General features: G+C 43.1%; 2 protein-coding genes across 2 annotated transcripts in view; both read left to right on the top strand.

The window, feature by feature from the left end:
• gpc1a (glypican 1a) overlaps positions 1-3,438 on the top strand; it is a 31,045-nt gene extending 27,607 nt beyond the window's left edge. The window contains exons 8-10 of the mRNA XM_028403826.1: positions 13-143; positions 1,480-1,655; positions 2,062-3,438. Coding sequence (XP_028259627.1) covers positions 13-143; positions 1,480-1,655; positions 2,062-2,246 — 492 coding nt within the window. The 3' untranslated portion in view covers positions 2,247-3,438. The remainder of the gene's footprint in view (positions 1-12; positions 144-1,479; positions 1,656-2,061) is intronic.
• Positions 3,439-6,556: 3,118 nt separating this feature from the next.
• LOC114435197 (ephrin type-B receptor 1-like) overlaps positions 6,557-16,114 on the top strand; it is an 83,337-nt gene continuing 73,779 nt past the window's right edge. The window contains exon 1 of the mRNA XM_028404824.1: positions 6,557-6,812. Coding sequence (XP_028260625.1) covers positions 6,713-6,812 — 100 coding nt within the window. The 5' untranslated portion in view covers positions 6,557-6,712. The remainder of the gene's footprint in view (positions 6,813-16,114) is intronic.

The raw sequence follows: 16,114 nt of genomic DNA, 5'->3' as shown, positions 1-16,114 counted from the left end.
CTTTGTTATCAGGTGTCAGATCTCTCCAGTAAGCTGAGGGAGATGCGTCAGTACTGGATCCAGCTTCCTGTGGCCCTCTGCAGCAAACTGGCAGCAGGAGGAAACAGTCAGGATAAATGCTGGAACGGGATCACTAAAGCCAGGTGAGACAGAATCCACAAAAGAATCTAACCTGCTGCATGTGCGGTCGAGTCTTACAGAACGTCAGTAAGCTGAGTGGTAGTTGTGCGTTTGTGATATCTGAAAACTGAACGTCAGGTCTGTTTGAGAACATTGGTCTTTGTGCTACCTGGAAAGTCCGTGTGGACATGGTGACACCGCTGTGTGGATGACTTCTCACAGCATGGTGAAGAACTGGGTTCAAACGTTGCACAGGAGACCACTGACAGCATCCATGACATGATCTTTCCTGGCAGATCTATGAATAACATAACAGCACACTGGCACAGAGCTGGGTGTCTCCTAGGAACGTGTCCATGCAGTTATCTGCAACAGACAAGCTGTCAGGTTGTTGGGCCCTGAAACTCTTTGGGCCTGTCAAAAAAAGCAGACACAGCTTGAAAACAGCCTGATGTTTCCTCATGGATCTCACCTTTGGAACAATCAAAACAGTGGAACCTTTGGTTCCTACCTTTTTGGTCCTCCTCTATGCTTGTTGAAATCCATTTGGAACACTTGTGTCAAAACAAAGAGGCGCACGGAGACATTTCTTCTCTGACACACTGAAAACTGCACTGAATGAAGATGTATTCCAACCACCTGACATTTCTTCCTGCAACACAAGCATTCAGACCACACAACACTCCATAATCTGTGTGCAAATGGATTATAGAACAGTTTGATGTCGATGTTATCCAGCGGCACTCCACACAGACACACCTGCCTTTCCTTAAAGTGGCTGGATTACAGCCAACTGATGAGATTTATCCTGAGCAAAACACTCATGGCATGAAATATAGATGTACCTTTGTGTGTGTGTGTGTGTGTGTGTGTGTGTGTCTGAATAATGTGAGAGACACAGTGTGAAATATAGATGAACCTGTGACTGTGTGTGACAGATTATGGAAATATGAAATATGTGTGTGTGTGTTTCCCTGTGGCAGAGTGAATTATCACAGCTCCACAGTGACATCTAGTGGAATTCTTGTATGGAGGCTAGTGATGGAGTTCTTAGTGTTTTAAGAAGATAGAGATTGAAGGAAACCTGCCTGGAATTAATCATTAATCTTTTTAAGGGTGAGAAGCAGATTAAGATTTTGTAATCTTCCTCCTGGGTAATCTAGTATAAAAGGAAGTATGACAACATGATAACATATTGCTTATTTTTTGCATGAGGGTGTGTTCCAACTACAGTGGCCTCACACTCCTCAGCCTCCCCAAGAAAGCCTATGCCAGGCTACTGGAGAGGAGAATTCGGCCGATAGTCGAACCTCATTAAAAACAATCCTTACTGCGTAATAAGTTCTCCGTTGTTTTCAGGTACCTTCCAGAGGTGATGGGCGATGGTTTGGCCAATCAGATCAACAACCCGGAGGTGGAGCTCGACATCACGAAGCCAGACATGACGATCCGACAGCAGATCATGCAGCTCAAGATCATGAGCAACAGACTGAAAAATGCACTGGAAGGCAACGATGTGGACTTCCAGGATGCAAGTGGGTCTCGACCGCTCTAAATTCTTACCACTCTGATTCTTTCATTTTCAGCCATTCTGCTGTAGCTTTGCTTCGGTGCTTTGGATCATTGTCCTGTTGTAAGACCCAGTTTCAAGCTTTAACTGGTCAGACAGATGCACTCGCGTTTGCTTCTAGAATACTCTGGTATACAGAGGAGTTTCTCACCTGCCCGCAGGAAATGTGTTGTGTGACCTGGGATTTGACAGCAAAACACACCTGATAAAAAAAACCTAATTAAAACGTTAATTTCATTCATGGAGGTCACCTGGACCCGATCACAAACTGAAAGCGGGAGCAGTTGAAAGTGACACATAAAAGAAAAAACCATATCTCCTTCTCATCATGTTTTAAATTAATGGCATCTCTCTCTCTAATAACTTTCCAGGTGATGACATCAGCGGCTCAGGAAGCGGGATGTGCGTTGGCGGACAGTGTGCTCGGAGCAGACCGGGTCTGTACGCCTACACGCCAGACAACAACCGAGTCAGAGGGGCAGCTTCGTCAGCTTCCAGCAGCCTCTGCAGCCTCCTACTGCTGCTCCCGCTGACCGCCCTGCTGCTTCAGCGATGATGGACCGCCGCTGCCTCTGGTCAGACTGAACCATGGGGGAAAAAAAACAAATGGGGGAGGGGGTGGACGGGACTGGAATGCAACTTTGCCAAAAATTAAAAAAAAAAAAATGCAAATATGAAAAAAAAGACCTTTTGGGGATTGGATGGACATTTTCTTTGATGAAGAGGAGCAAAAACTGGCTATATTCCTTATTTTGCTGCGTTTTAATGTGTCTTAGTCTGATTTAGTTTGTTGAGCTGGTTTCAATGGACTCTTGGGAGGACGACAGTTAAAGGAAGATGAGGGTGATGATGAAGATAACGATGTCCATTTAGCTCCAGGGTCCCTTCAGCAGGCCGCAGAGGTCTGTGAAAAACATTCAGAGCGCCAACACATGGTGCGTTCAAGGCTTTTTTTTTTTTTCTAACTTGGGTACATTGTGTACGCTGTAAATGTTTGTGTTGATTAGCTTGAAGACTGGCCCCCATACTGAGCCATGAATGTACAGCATAATAATCTATCGGCAATGAATCCCCCATAATCTGTGATGTAGTCCAGTCCAGATGTTTTGGTGTGTGTTGGCATAAATGGATAGTAGGATTTGTTTGAAATGTTCCAGATTATGTGTCGCACTCCTGAAATGTATGAGATGTTGTGATTGCAAGATTTTACCTCACTTAGACTCGACCATTTTCAGAAGAAAAAGGAAAGAACCACCTTTTATTTTTTTATTTTTTTTTAAACAACACATCACGTTCTGTGAGGACAACAGCTGTCTTATCTTATCGGATCTCTTGTAAACAAGCACACACATGCACTGGTTTTCCTTCAGATCTGTTTTCCGGAGGGCAGGATTGTTGCACATTTCTCTGACACATGTGGCTGCAGTTACCACAAACGAAACCTCCACAGAGAGCATTTCATCTCACATCCATGGCAGAGACTGGATGAATGCACGCAGTAGGTCAAACCAAAGCTTATTACACTGTACACTTTTTGACAGCGGGGCACGTCTGACAGCCTTTCACCAGGATTTGTAGTGCAGAAACTTAAAAAAAGTTCCCTAAAAGTTTTTGTACATAGAGGACGCTGTCTACACGAGCCTGGTGATTTATCGGCATGCCTTTCTTTCAGTCTGCACAACTATACTGGTACATATATGGGACTCCTGATTCTCATAAAGCAGTAGTGTTACACACATTTACACACTCTGGGGCTGTGTATTAAGCTGGTTTTTACTCATCAGTGTATTTAATCACACATTTCATTCATTAAACTGTTTGATTGTAGCTGTGGATTTCTCTTTTGCAATACACGGTTTTATTTGGTCACTGCTGTTTTAAAGGATTAGTCCACTAATTTGGCACTTTGTTTTCTTACAGCAAAGCTACGCCCACTGAAGTTTACAGATCAACACCAGTTTCTCCTCTGACGCTTGTGATTGATGTGTTTTTTTTTGGCCTAAGGCAGAGAGGGAGACACAGCTTGAATAATTTTGCAGAAAGTCTGAAGTCTGTAACTTCTCATGACCTTTCTGATTCAGATTTGAAATTTGTAAGCCGTAGCCTTCATGCTAACTCTGCATCAGCAGGCCTGTCACCCAGGAAGCTCTGCTGAAGACAGCTGAATTCAACAACATGGCAGAGACAGCCTGGAGGATGACCACACAGGAAAGCATTAACACAAGCCTGATCAACAGCACAGCAGTACAACAGAAACTCCTTGGAGCATCTTTAAGCTGAACTTGTTCCATTTTGGAGGCAGAGCCTGGAAGAGTTGTGCATAAATCTGTAACCTCGGATGAGATTTCGATCCACTAAAGAAGTGGAGTCAGTGGATGTCTGCTGGCCTCTTGTCTGGGATACTGCCAGTGGACAACCTGGATGAGAGTCACACAGGGTCGGGATTCTTCTACACTGATCACTGAGAAAGCGAGTCAAGAGGAGCTACTAGCTTTGACAACTAATTATTTTGGTTCTTCTTGGTGGTACAGTTCACATCTTTGACTGCTTCTGTTCCCACAGCAGGGTGAAGCACGCCCACTCTGAAATATCATCCCACTCCAATCGAGAGCATCAAATCTGGGGGTGATTCTGTTCTCTTTCTATTAAAAGCCACCACTCGCTCGCTGCACTGCGGCTATAAATACACTTTTTAGCTCTTTGTAACGCACACTGACACAAGCCTCATCTGGCCCTGCTGGGTGAAAAAGGGGGCTGACGACAATCCTGCACCAGTCAGGGGTTTGAAGTTAATGAATGATTTATTTTCCTGATGCTGATGTTTAAAATGTGATACAACAGAGTGAAACTGAACACACACACACACACACAGGCAGCAAAAAGTTCAGTTTTGAAGTGATGTTGAATGTTTCACTGTGCAGGGTTCACATTTCACCTCTCAGCAGCAGCATGTTATGTAACAGGGACTGATGCAAACATCCTGACGTCCTCCTGGAATCTGTCCTGTTGTGTGATTGTGCGTCCTGTGCTATGTCTAGACCTGAAGATTATTAATGCTTGGTTCTGTGTCTGAGGTCAAAGTTCACCTCTCTGTGTCCCTCAGGCACACACTCACCTCTGAAGAAAAGACTCCATCACTGTTCCCCCTGGAGACAGCTTACAGTTCTGCTCATGTGGCAGCCAAGACTGCTAGAATCAATTGCTGGGTCTCCACCTGCTGACTTTAAGATAAGATGGAGAAGACGCACTCACATAAACGCAGCTCTTTAAGAGTTGGGATGCAGCAGCCGCTGCATAAAAGCGATGGTGTAGTGGTGTAGTTTCACAGGGTCTGTTTAAAAAAGTGTGTGGGCTGAAAAATGCTGAAAAAGTGTAAGAGATACAGGATGAAGGAGACAGGACACAAAAGAGCAAATTGATCCAAGGCCAGCAGGGCTGGAAGCACAGAGTGAAGGTTTCAGTTTTCATACTGCAGCGAGCGTTAAAACGTTCAGATCGCTGCAGGAGACAAGACATTTTCAATGCAGAGGAATATTTTACAGTACGTTCCTCATGTCTGTATAACATGCTAGCACTGTGGAAAAGTACATGCAAATAAATATACGTGATCAGTGTGTTGGTGTATTAATGTTAATCCAAAGCAGTGGGAACAGGCTGATCACAGTCCTGTTGTGGTTGTTATGAAGAATTCAGCATGGTAGAAAGGATACAGAGTGTTTATTCAGATTTAGAAAACTTTATTTGTCCCAGAGGGGCAATTTAAGGGTTTATTTATTATTTATTTATTTATTAAAGGTCAGGTTTTATTGCCATTTCCCTGTGGTAGTACTAAGAAATGACCAAAGACAAATAAAAATGCTCAATGAAGGCACCATCTAGCAGTTTTCCCATTGATAATTAAAAATATATTTATATATATATATATATATAATATTTATGTATTGTGGTGCACAGAGAGGCCGGGTGTTGAAGTTAGCATGCTGCTAACCAGCTAGCCTTTTCGGGTGTAATACCACCTTACAGCAGCAGATGGACTAGTGAGTCAGTGTTGCGTCTACTCTGCTCTCCTCAAACAAGAGAAGAAGAATTCATCTGACAGCCGGATGAGCGACATGACGACACGGTGCTGCGGGGACCGGGACGCTACGATGTCGGGAGGCCCGGAGGGGAGCGTTGGAGCAAGCTACGGACGCTCCAGTGTTTACCAGGACGACTAGCAGACTGCACGGTGCGTGTTTACCGACTTGTGAATCTTTTTTTTGTTATATTTGTTTCAGTGACTGAACATGTATTGAAGTGAGTGTCCATTATGCAGGGCTGTTAGCCTGTCGGAAGCTAACCAGGCTAATTTTAGCCTTGAGTGTAACGACTTCGATGCTAATTAAAAATTGACATAGGAACAAACTTTTGTTGATACAAACATGCGGTCTTTCTGGGAACTTTTGGTTGTTAAAGTTAATTTAAAAAATAAATAATATTTACAAGGAGTCACTACATGTTGTCTGGCATTTCCATAATCGTTGCTAATACAAATTAAGGAAGTTAAGAAAAAGAAATGACCTAAAAACATAAAGTGGGTAAAGTGGATTGATGGATGGCCCCGGAATGACTTTAAATAAGTTCTTGCTGCGCTGCTCTTTCACCACAAGGTGTCGCTGTCACATCACACACACACACACACACAGCCGCCGTGCACGGGGCGGAGGAGACCTGACCATCGGGCGTTCATCTTGGGTCAGGTGGAGAAGAACGGGTGATTGGTTTACGAGCCGGCATCCTGCCTCCTGATTGGACAGAAAAAAGTGCGAGAAAGAAAGACAGAAGAGGCAGAGAGGGGAGAGAGAGAGCGCAGAGATCCAGCAGGAGCAGCGGCACTCTCTCTCTCTCTCTTCCCCCCCTCTGTGCTCAGTCCCCGCTGACTCCACCGGCTCTGCACGCTGAGGACTGAGATGTGACTGCTTACTGGAGGAATACGGCGTCTTTCTGTGGGATTTCTTTTTTTTCTTATTTGTCAGCCGGATAATGGGAGAGGAGAGACGGGGAGCCGTGTTGGCCATGCCGGCCATCCGGGCTGCGCTGCTGCTGCTGCTGTGTGTGATTACTTGTGTGTGCGCAGTGGAAGGTAGGTGCTCTCTAAAGCTGATGTATGATGAAGAATTAATTTATGCAGTAAGTGTGGTGGTTAAAGCAGGAGGCTTTGCAGCTAAGCTCCTTATAGACGTTACAACTTTACACACAGCTCTTTAGAAACTTATGTTGTGCCCGCTTTAGGATTAAACACATCATCATCAAGTTTTCTGGGTCTGGTCTCCCTGGGTGTGTTTGGGGGTTGGAGATGAGGGATCATTGGCTTTCAGCTGTGACATGAGGGAGCAGTTGGAAGAATGCATGCATGAAACCACAGAGCAGGTTTTCTGTTTAGTTTCTGGGACATAAAATACACAAAAATAAGCCATGGACACACTGTATTTGTGTCACATTACAGGATTAAATTACATCAGGGAACATAATGTCCTTCTGATATGAATATAATAATGATGTGCGCTGTTTAGCATCCATCATTACTGTTTTTTCCCCTCCTGAGTGCACTGTTGTCGCTCTATTATCGCGCAGGCCGCCACTCACCGGGAGCGGCAAAGTGAATCATAATTACAGCTCACAGGTGTGCTCAGTGGCTGAGCTGTAGCTGCTGCCGCCGCCTCCCCCTCTCTGCTCCTCCCCAGCATCACCTCTGCTCCTCCTGCTGTCTCATCACCTCTGTTGTTGCACCTCACAGTCTCCTGCTACTCTTCTCACCAGCAGTGAGTTCCTGCTCGTCCTCCAGCCCTCACTGTTCCTCCCATCACCTTACTCCTGCTGCTTCCCTTCTGTCCGTCATCTACTTCTGCTCCTTTTCCTCAAACATGGTTGAGGTCTGCTTCTCCTAACAGTTTTCTCTTGTCCTCAGCAAGCATCACCTCCGTCTGCTCCTCAGTCACTTTATCTTGTGATGCTCCTGTTCTCCCTGTTGCACCTCCGACATCTTCACTCTCCTCGCTCCTCTTCTTGCTGCTTCTCCTCATGGATCTTCTCTGGGATCTTGACATTCCTCCCTTGCTCCTGCTCTTCTTTAAATATCTCTCACCGTACAATCAGGTTTTCTCCTATTGCTCCTGCCTCTCCTCCTCCTCCTCCTCCTCCTCTAAGCCCTCTTCTTCTCGCTCTTCCTCTTCTCCTGCATCACCTGCTGTTTCATCTTCAGGTTCTCTTCTCCTTCTCTCTCTCTCTCTCCTCATGACCTTCACCCACTGCTCCTGTTCCTCCTCTGACATCTCAGATCTTCCCTTTCCTCCTCTTCCTCCTCCGCCTCCTCCTCCATTCCCCCATCAGCCTCCACTCCAGTGTCCTCTGCTGCTTCTCCTCCTGCTGCTGTTGCTTATGGAAGCACCAGATTAGTCTGCTGCTGTGTTTTAATGGTGCGCGTAATGACGGGCTCCGTACTGAGTCTCTCCCTATTATGAGACATGTAAATGTGTGGAAGGGCAGGTCTATTTTGATTAAACAGAATGCTGTTTGTGTGTGATTGTGTGAGCCTGTGGGGGCGAGAGAGAGAGAGAGAGAGAGAAAGGTGGGAGGTTTAGCGAGAGAGGAAGAGGTACAGTGTGGGTGGTGGGTTGTTTAGTGGTCACGGTGGCCTTTTCATGGTAAGTAGCTGCCTAATGAACTGAGGTATAAGCTGATCTGAGCCTGTTGGTGTAAAATAGACCCACTGCTGACACAGTCACTGTTATTATCTGTGCTCTGTGCTCACTTCTACACTTCTCTGTAAACTCAGACTTTTTTCAGAGACTGCCTGATGCACACAGCTGATTTTGGAACTAACAATTGTTTTCAATACAGGATGGTACTTTCCTTGATTCAACAATCAGTGGCACTTGATAAGTTTATGGCCTAGATTTATCAAAGAATTTAGGAACATATGTGGCCCCTTTTTTGTAATGCAAATACACTGTATGGACAAACAACTATAGCTACCACATGGGATTGCTGGGCTCTATTTTCCTGGTTCCCTGTCCAGGCCATTTAACATTTTTAAGTCTGATGAGGAGTGATGAGATTTCTTTCAGTATTTTTTGTGCCATGTTAAACCAAGATCCTGACAAACACACAAAATCTTCACCTAAATGCTCACGATGTGCTTGAAAGCTGCAACAGCTAGTCACTGAGTGGAAGTGTGGAACTGTAAAACTGGAAACAGGAACATTTTTGGGTTATTTTATCCAGAAAATGTCAGAATACCTAAACAGGCTCATGTTCCATTTACTTTTGGCCACATTGTGACCTCCATACAGCTGACTTGATGTTGTTGTGAGTGCTGACACCTGTTGCAAACATAGAATTGAAGTGAATAGATCAGCCCCATTCTCTGAGAACTTACATTTAGTTAATATCAATGTATATTAGGGTTGGGCGATATTGGCAAAAAAATTAATCACGATTAATTGTGGCATTTAGCCAATAACGATTAATTTGACGATTAATTGATGACAGTTGCACTTACATGTTTGTGACTCTAAATTGGCACAGTGTTCTAGCATGATACAGACAAATCATCAGTCAAGTTAACTACTTCATTCTAACAGGCTAAGCTGGTGAGTAGGCACCAACCAGCCATGGAAATATGTATTGATAATATTGAGGCACAAACTGCTTCAAAATAATAATGAAGCAAACATTTAAAGTAACTTTGTCCTTCAAATGTTTTTATCTTAAGGTCACAAAGCATGTCAACATTAAAATTAAACAGACAAATAGACAAAGTTCAGAAAAGTCACATCAGTGATTATTTCAAGTTAAAAAATGTGTCTGTGCAAATGAACCTGTGACTGAATATGTCCCACACTAGAGCATGTTTTCACTCAGACTGTAGAACAGCAGCAGAAAAAACAAACAAATAAACAAACCGGACAATTTCACATTTAAATGTGTGTGTGTGCAAATCAACCTGCGTTACGTTCTTCCAGCGCTTCGTTTGGTCGTAAGCAGCACAATGACTAAACGTACCGCGGATTCTCGGCTGAGTGGAATTCTTTCCAATATCTGCTGGAGGAGACTTCGCTGTTGTAATGTTTCCTATCTTGCTGTGGAGTCCGTAAATAAAGATCGGAGTTCATTCATTTGATACGAGAACATTTGTGGCGGCACTAGCTGTAGTGTAGTGTAGTGTTGCGTCCTCGTTGCGCTTTCTTCGGCTTTCTTCGTGCTCGGGCTTATGGTGACAGACGTTGAACTTGTGTTATGAACGTGCTGCTCCGCATTATTTAACTGAACACCACTGCCTTCCACCATTATTGTTATTGTGGGCTCACATGTGCGCGGGTGATGGTGAGAGTACGCCGCACACAAAAATGCGTCATCATGACGAGGCACTAATCGCCGTAATCGATAAGTGGCAAATATTAATCGATGACAGTTTTTCTGACGATTAATTGCACACGATACGATTTTGCACAAGCCTAATGTATATATGGTCAGACTATGGTTCATGTCTTGTTTTGTCTTTTTTTGCTCACACTGTGAGGACGTTTCTAGATTTAAGTTTTCCTCTCTTGGTTGTATGTATGTGTTGTTTACAAAACTTGCCCAAAGCCACTCTTTGCAGGTGTTAACTCAGGCAATCTTTGCAGAATTGTGAAAAACTGTAGATGCAGGAAATGGGCCAGAATACTTGGAAAAAGTCAAAACGTTATTCTAGCTATAGCTGTTAACTGTCATTTATGTAGCCTGGAAATGCTGCAGTTGTTCTGCAACCTTTACATCCCCCCCCCCCTTCCTGGTTTTTCACCTATTCAGCGAGCCCAGAATGCAGCACAGTAATCCAGCTTTTGACCCTGTTATTCTGAAAGTCAGTGCAAACCCTGACCCAGCGGATATTGTTGAGTATAAGTGCTACATATCCCACAAACAAGCCTTGCGAGGGGAGGCAAAGTCATCCGTGTCTGAAGCAAACGCCCTGTCAGCAGCAGGCTCTGTCACTGAAATTGCTGATTTGTGTCAGTGTTGAGTGTCGAGAGGTCGAGGAGTTAATTTCTTTCTACTTTTTTTAATGCAAGAGCTGCTAATTTAAGAATTACACATTGTTCTTGATCCCTTCTAGGATACTGTAATATGACCACTGTACACGTGCTGCACATATTATTTATTTCCTACACATAAACTATTTTAGTGCTTTTTCCCTGGAGCCTGAACACAAACGTGCCGTGCCCCATCTGTCACCTTGTGGGAATGCTAAAGGTTAAACATTGAAGATCCTGTTATAGATGCTGGTGTTAACATGACAAGCTGTAATTTTTTACTTTGTTCAGTGTGTGTGTGTGTTTGTGTGTGTGTGTGTGCAGCAAATGAACAAATGATCTCCTCGGGGGAAGCCTATGACACCCTCATTGCGAATCGCTATACGGATGACACATTGCACAAACACACACACACACAGCAGTGCCATACACCCACATGCAAACACACACACCTATATATACACTGTAGCCTGCACCACTCTCCGTCAGCTCATGTTTTAAAGATGGGGTTTTATATTCATGTGGTGACAGGTTATCAATGTGACAGACAGATAGTTGAACTGGGGGAAAGTAGGAGCTTGGAAGAAGCACCAGTCCAGTGTCTCCCGGTCTTATTTTTCCTCTGGGCCTGTCTTCACTATTAAATATTTATTTGCACACAGAGTTGAGATTGTTTCAGAATAAATTTGGGTTTCTTCTCCTGTAAAATGGTACTTTGTGGGAACTCTGTGGGAATATTTACCCTTTTTCTCTGAGAGACTGAGAGCCGGTGTGTTTCCCACCGCAAGCTCAGCATTAAAGAGGCACTTTTAGATCAGTTAGCGTGGTATTAAGACACCACACTCCTCTATACCCACAGGCTTCACTATCACAGCTTTCAGTGGTTCAGGAAGTCTTTTCTTTTTAACAAAACATGTTCAATGTTTACTGAATTATATTAGTGTGAAAATATATCCTTAACTATGAATCTTCACACCTTTGCTGTGAATTTTCACACAACTCAGCAAATCCTGTCCTTATAGTCAGGAAGTGCTGGTGGGTCGTCCTGTATCGGTGATATGACTCACATCAGTCCTCTGTGGGGAAAAAAAAGACACACATTTTTTTAATGCATGTTTTTGGCAGCATTTCTACACCAAATGTTTGGGTCACATCCCTGTCTGATGATTGCAGATGCATTCTGTGCTGGAAAATTCTCCATACCGTGAGGTGAACGGCAGATCGGGTCTCAAATACTTACAAGACTTGAAATGCTGCTTGTTAAAATGACAGAATTTCAGTGGTGTGTTCGTTAAAATATTGCTTAACTTAGAGGGTAATAATAATAAGTGCAGTGAAGCTGTGAAAAGACAAAGCAGAAGAAGAGCAGGGAGAGGGTTTGTTGTTAGCTTAAAGCATGGACCTCAACTTTCTCATTCAGTATAATACTTTATAATCACTTTTTTCTGGCACACATACACAAATCAGACATTTATTTTCTACAGTGCATAAAGCTACAAAAATCCATGTCAGGAGGGAGGGAGGTGTGGGCTGGGGGATGTAGACTTGCCACCCAGGCATCCTGGGTTTGTGGCCGCCACTTGGCACCATTGCTTTAATTTTGTGAACTGCTTCATAATTATCATCTATTTTGTTTTCCAGCAACAGCTTGGGCTGAGCATCTAAAAACTTGCCTGTCATTATAAAAAGGATGACAGCAGTCATGACTGTTTCACACAACGGCTTCAGCTAATGAGCTAATAAATAGAAGGCAAGCCCAGATCATGTAGCTAGATGCTGGAAGTTTCACTTGTCAGTCAATGTCCATGTTAAATGTGCAGTAGAAATGGCTTTGCATTCTATCAGTGCTGCTTCTCCTTTCTTCTTGTAGAAAGGTATTCCTCCTTGTTATGGTGAGCAGCTGCCTGCTGAACTTGTTGCATTCAGTCTATGTCTGCAACCAAATACAAAAACAAGGTGCCAAAATCTTGTGAAACTTTGCATATGCATCCAAAGTAGTGAGTACCCATGTGTTACCTCCAAAGACTTAACAAAAGCCACCCTAATTCCACCATTTTGAATTTATGGTTCAGTTTTCTATCGTTTTCAAAGTCTACTATGAGAATTTATCTGTTTGGTGCACTATTTTCCTTTGAAAACACTTAATTTGACAAGAATTAACTTTGAATAAGTGGACCTAGGGTGAAGCTGGAAAATCATAAATATAGATTTTCCTACACAGTTATGTAAAATAAAAACTGTCGCCTTGTGCAAACGACAAACACAGTTTTCTAGGAGCTTTATTGTTCTTCTTATTTACATATTAGCTGTGTGCTGTCTTATGTTATTTCATCCTGATGTTTTCTTCCTGACATTTAATGAGCTGCAGTGTTGGTTTACGCATACATGTGATAAATTAGTGGCAGTGGGGCCTATAAATATCCACAGCCATGTGTTACGCTCGTGCATAAGACAGCTGTTCTGCTGTCAGAGAACCTGCCAATGTGACACAATCAGTTAAACTGCACCACTTCTTCTCTCTGACGGGTGTAATGAGCAGTGAAATGACCACAAATCTTGATCGGAGACTGATGTTTAAGGGTGTTGTTGTAGCCATTTAAGTCTAACTGTGGGAGTGGACGTAAAGCTTCGCAGTTTCAGTGATGTATAATTGTAAAGCAGAACCACGCACTACATGTGGCTTCACGATGAAAAGAAAGGACAGATGCATAAATGTATATTTACATTGATAGGTTCAATGATTCTCTCTGTGATTATCTCACAAAACGTCTGGTTTTATGAATGATATCTGAACTTTATAGTGTTCCACCGCTGTACTAGTAATATTTATTGTTCACAGGCTCGCCTCCAGAAAACGTAAACAGATTGATGAGTGATTGATGAGTTGATGGTCATTGAGCCTTCTCTTGGTCCGGCCTGTGTAATGTGTGAGACTTTGCTTTGGTTGTCGTAGTGGATCAGTGCAGGATCTGCAGTAATGAGGATTCTGCTCAGGTCCAATATAGTGAAGAAAGAGATGACCTTTAATTTATTGATCTATGTTGTTGCCTGGATTTAAGGCCACAAGCTGTGTGTAGTGACTGAAAGAATGAGGATGCAAATACAAGTGGGCAAAATGAGTTTTCTCTGCTGGGTGGCTGGTTTTTCCATTAGAGGAGCTTGGTGTAGAGTTGCTGCTCTTCTGTGAAACCAGTTGAGATGGTTCGGATTTCTGGTTAGAAGCGTCCTCGATGAGGTGTTGAGAGCACATCCGTCCAAGGAGAAGGCCCAATGGCAGACCCACAATGTGGTGCTGGGACTATATCTCTCAGATGGATAAAGCCGTTGCAGTTAAATGGCTACAACAACACCCTCAAACATCAGTCTCCAATCAGCAGCTAAACCGCCTTCATTACAGGCGTTTAGCTTCAATCACCATTTCTCTTCTGAAGCTGCCATCTTTAAAAAAAAACATAAATCGTAGCTGCAGAGAGCAGCAGAAGGCACGCACATAAAACACTCCACCACCCAAACTCCTCAGGTTATTTGCATAACAAATCAGTCTAAATAGATTATATTTCCCTGATATGAAGCTATAATTGATACCGTTAGAGAACAGAGCACTGGTGGGCATAAAAGGAATCAAAGAATCCTTTGTGTTCACCTAAAATCCCCCCTTCTTTTCACTGGGGTTCATTATACTGTCACTTCAACTAATTTGCAGCTCAAACAGTCACGTCAATACACCGCTATGTTAGACAGGCGGTGGTGGCATGCTCCTTGAGCTGCGCTGTCTTCCTTATTGATTCTCTTTTTTTTTCAACATGCAAGGTAAGCGATGGCATCAATTACCCTTTGTTTCACACAGAGGTGAAATCTTTTCTTTAAACTCTTGAGGTGGACTTGATGAAAAGTCTCTTCATTTATCTTGACCTCAGGCCTTCCACCAACTACTGGCTAACTAAGTGAAGAATAAACACAGGCGGCAGGAAGGATTTTTTTTTAAAAAATATGTATTTATTTCTTTTAAGTGCAAATAAAGGGATGATCATCCCACCTCAGGAAGACAGTGTTAAAGCATGATGTGATGCAATATTACATACTTTATTAGCGATTATTTATATGAAAAGCACTTTTAAGGCTGCAATTGTTTAGATCAGAACTGCGACAAACCATCAGCGTGTTATTGTAGCTTTATACCCTCCTGCATTCGTGTGAAAAATCTAATAATCTAATAATCGTCATTAACAAGCGCCACGTTTAAATCCCACAGATATGACACATGGTTACGTTAAATGCTAAATGAACCTTTGATCATATTGCCAGAGGACATCCAATCATGGAATCAAAAGTCCATGATTGGGAGGTGGAGTAGTTTTGGGATGGTGGGGGTGCAGGCAGCTAGCAGACCCATCCTCACGGATCTGCAATTTGACTCCTCCTCACACCATCGCAGTTCAAGGTGGGCATTAAAAGCTACAGCTTAAGGTTAAATAAAGAGAATGGTCTTAAAACACACACATTTATAACATTACACACATTTTACAAGAAAAACTATTCCCTTACACTCCATCTCATTGTCACTTTTTCACAGAGAAATACTCTATGCTCTGCTTCTGATCTGGGTGGGACTTGGCATCAGTACAATGGTGGAGAAGCTTGTTGCAGATAGGAGGTGTCTGCCTTCTTATGGGGTTTAACTCATACTGTAAGGAAATGAAAGTAAAGTGACAAATGCTGCATAGTGGACAGCAGATGGACACCGTCTGACAGAATGGCAGGACAGCTCAACAAAACAAACGATGATATGTTGCTATGGTAATGTTGTAGTATTTACAATTATTAGTAATTTTTTTTTAGATACACATACGACTGTCTCAATTATAAGAAGCCCAACGGCTTCTTATAATTGAGACAGTCGTATGTGTATCTGGATTCTTGGGCAGTTGATCTTTTTGGCTATTTGTGTTAATCAAAAAGTTAAGGTTGAAAATATTCTGCCGTTTGTGGTATTAGCTTACAGCAGAAAGACGGTGTGTGTGTAGGACTATAATTATATTACACTCTCCTGTTTGTGTCAATGAAAGAACATGTCAGCGAGTGCATGTTTCAGACAACAATGGAACCTGTGGTACAGAATAGAATTCAGACCTCCATCAGACTTGGACCATACAGGAGGGGGTTGTATTCTATTCTGTTTTTTGGCACTGCATGTTGCGTACTGCAGCTCTGAGCTTTAGACCTTTATAGCTCAGCATATGATTGAACATAATGGCCCATTATTTATTTGCTGGTTGTGAGTGGGCCCGTTGCCAGCCTCTTCAGGGCTCCTGCCGTGGGCATATGGTCTCACAGATAGCCATGCTGGATTTTAAGGACTGTGTCACTGCTG

Source organism: Parambassis ranga, chromosome 4 (genome assembly GCF_900634625.1).
Source record: "Parambassis ranga chromosome 4, fParRan2.1, whole genome shotgun sequence".
NCBI classification, from domain to species: Eukaryota; Metazoa; Chordata; class Actinopteri; family Ambassidae; genus Parambassis; species Parambassis ranga.
Note: the sequence above shows the minus strand (reverse complement) of the source record. Positions and strands in the feature narration are given on the sequence as shown.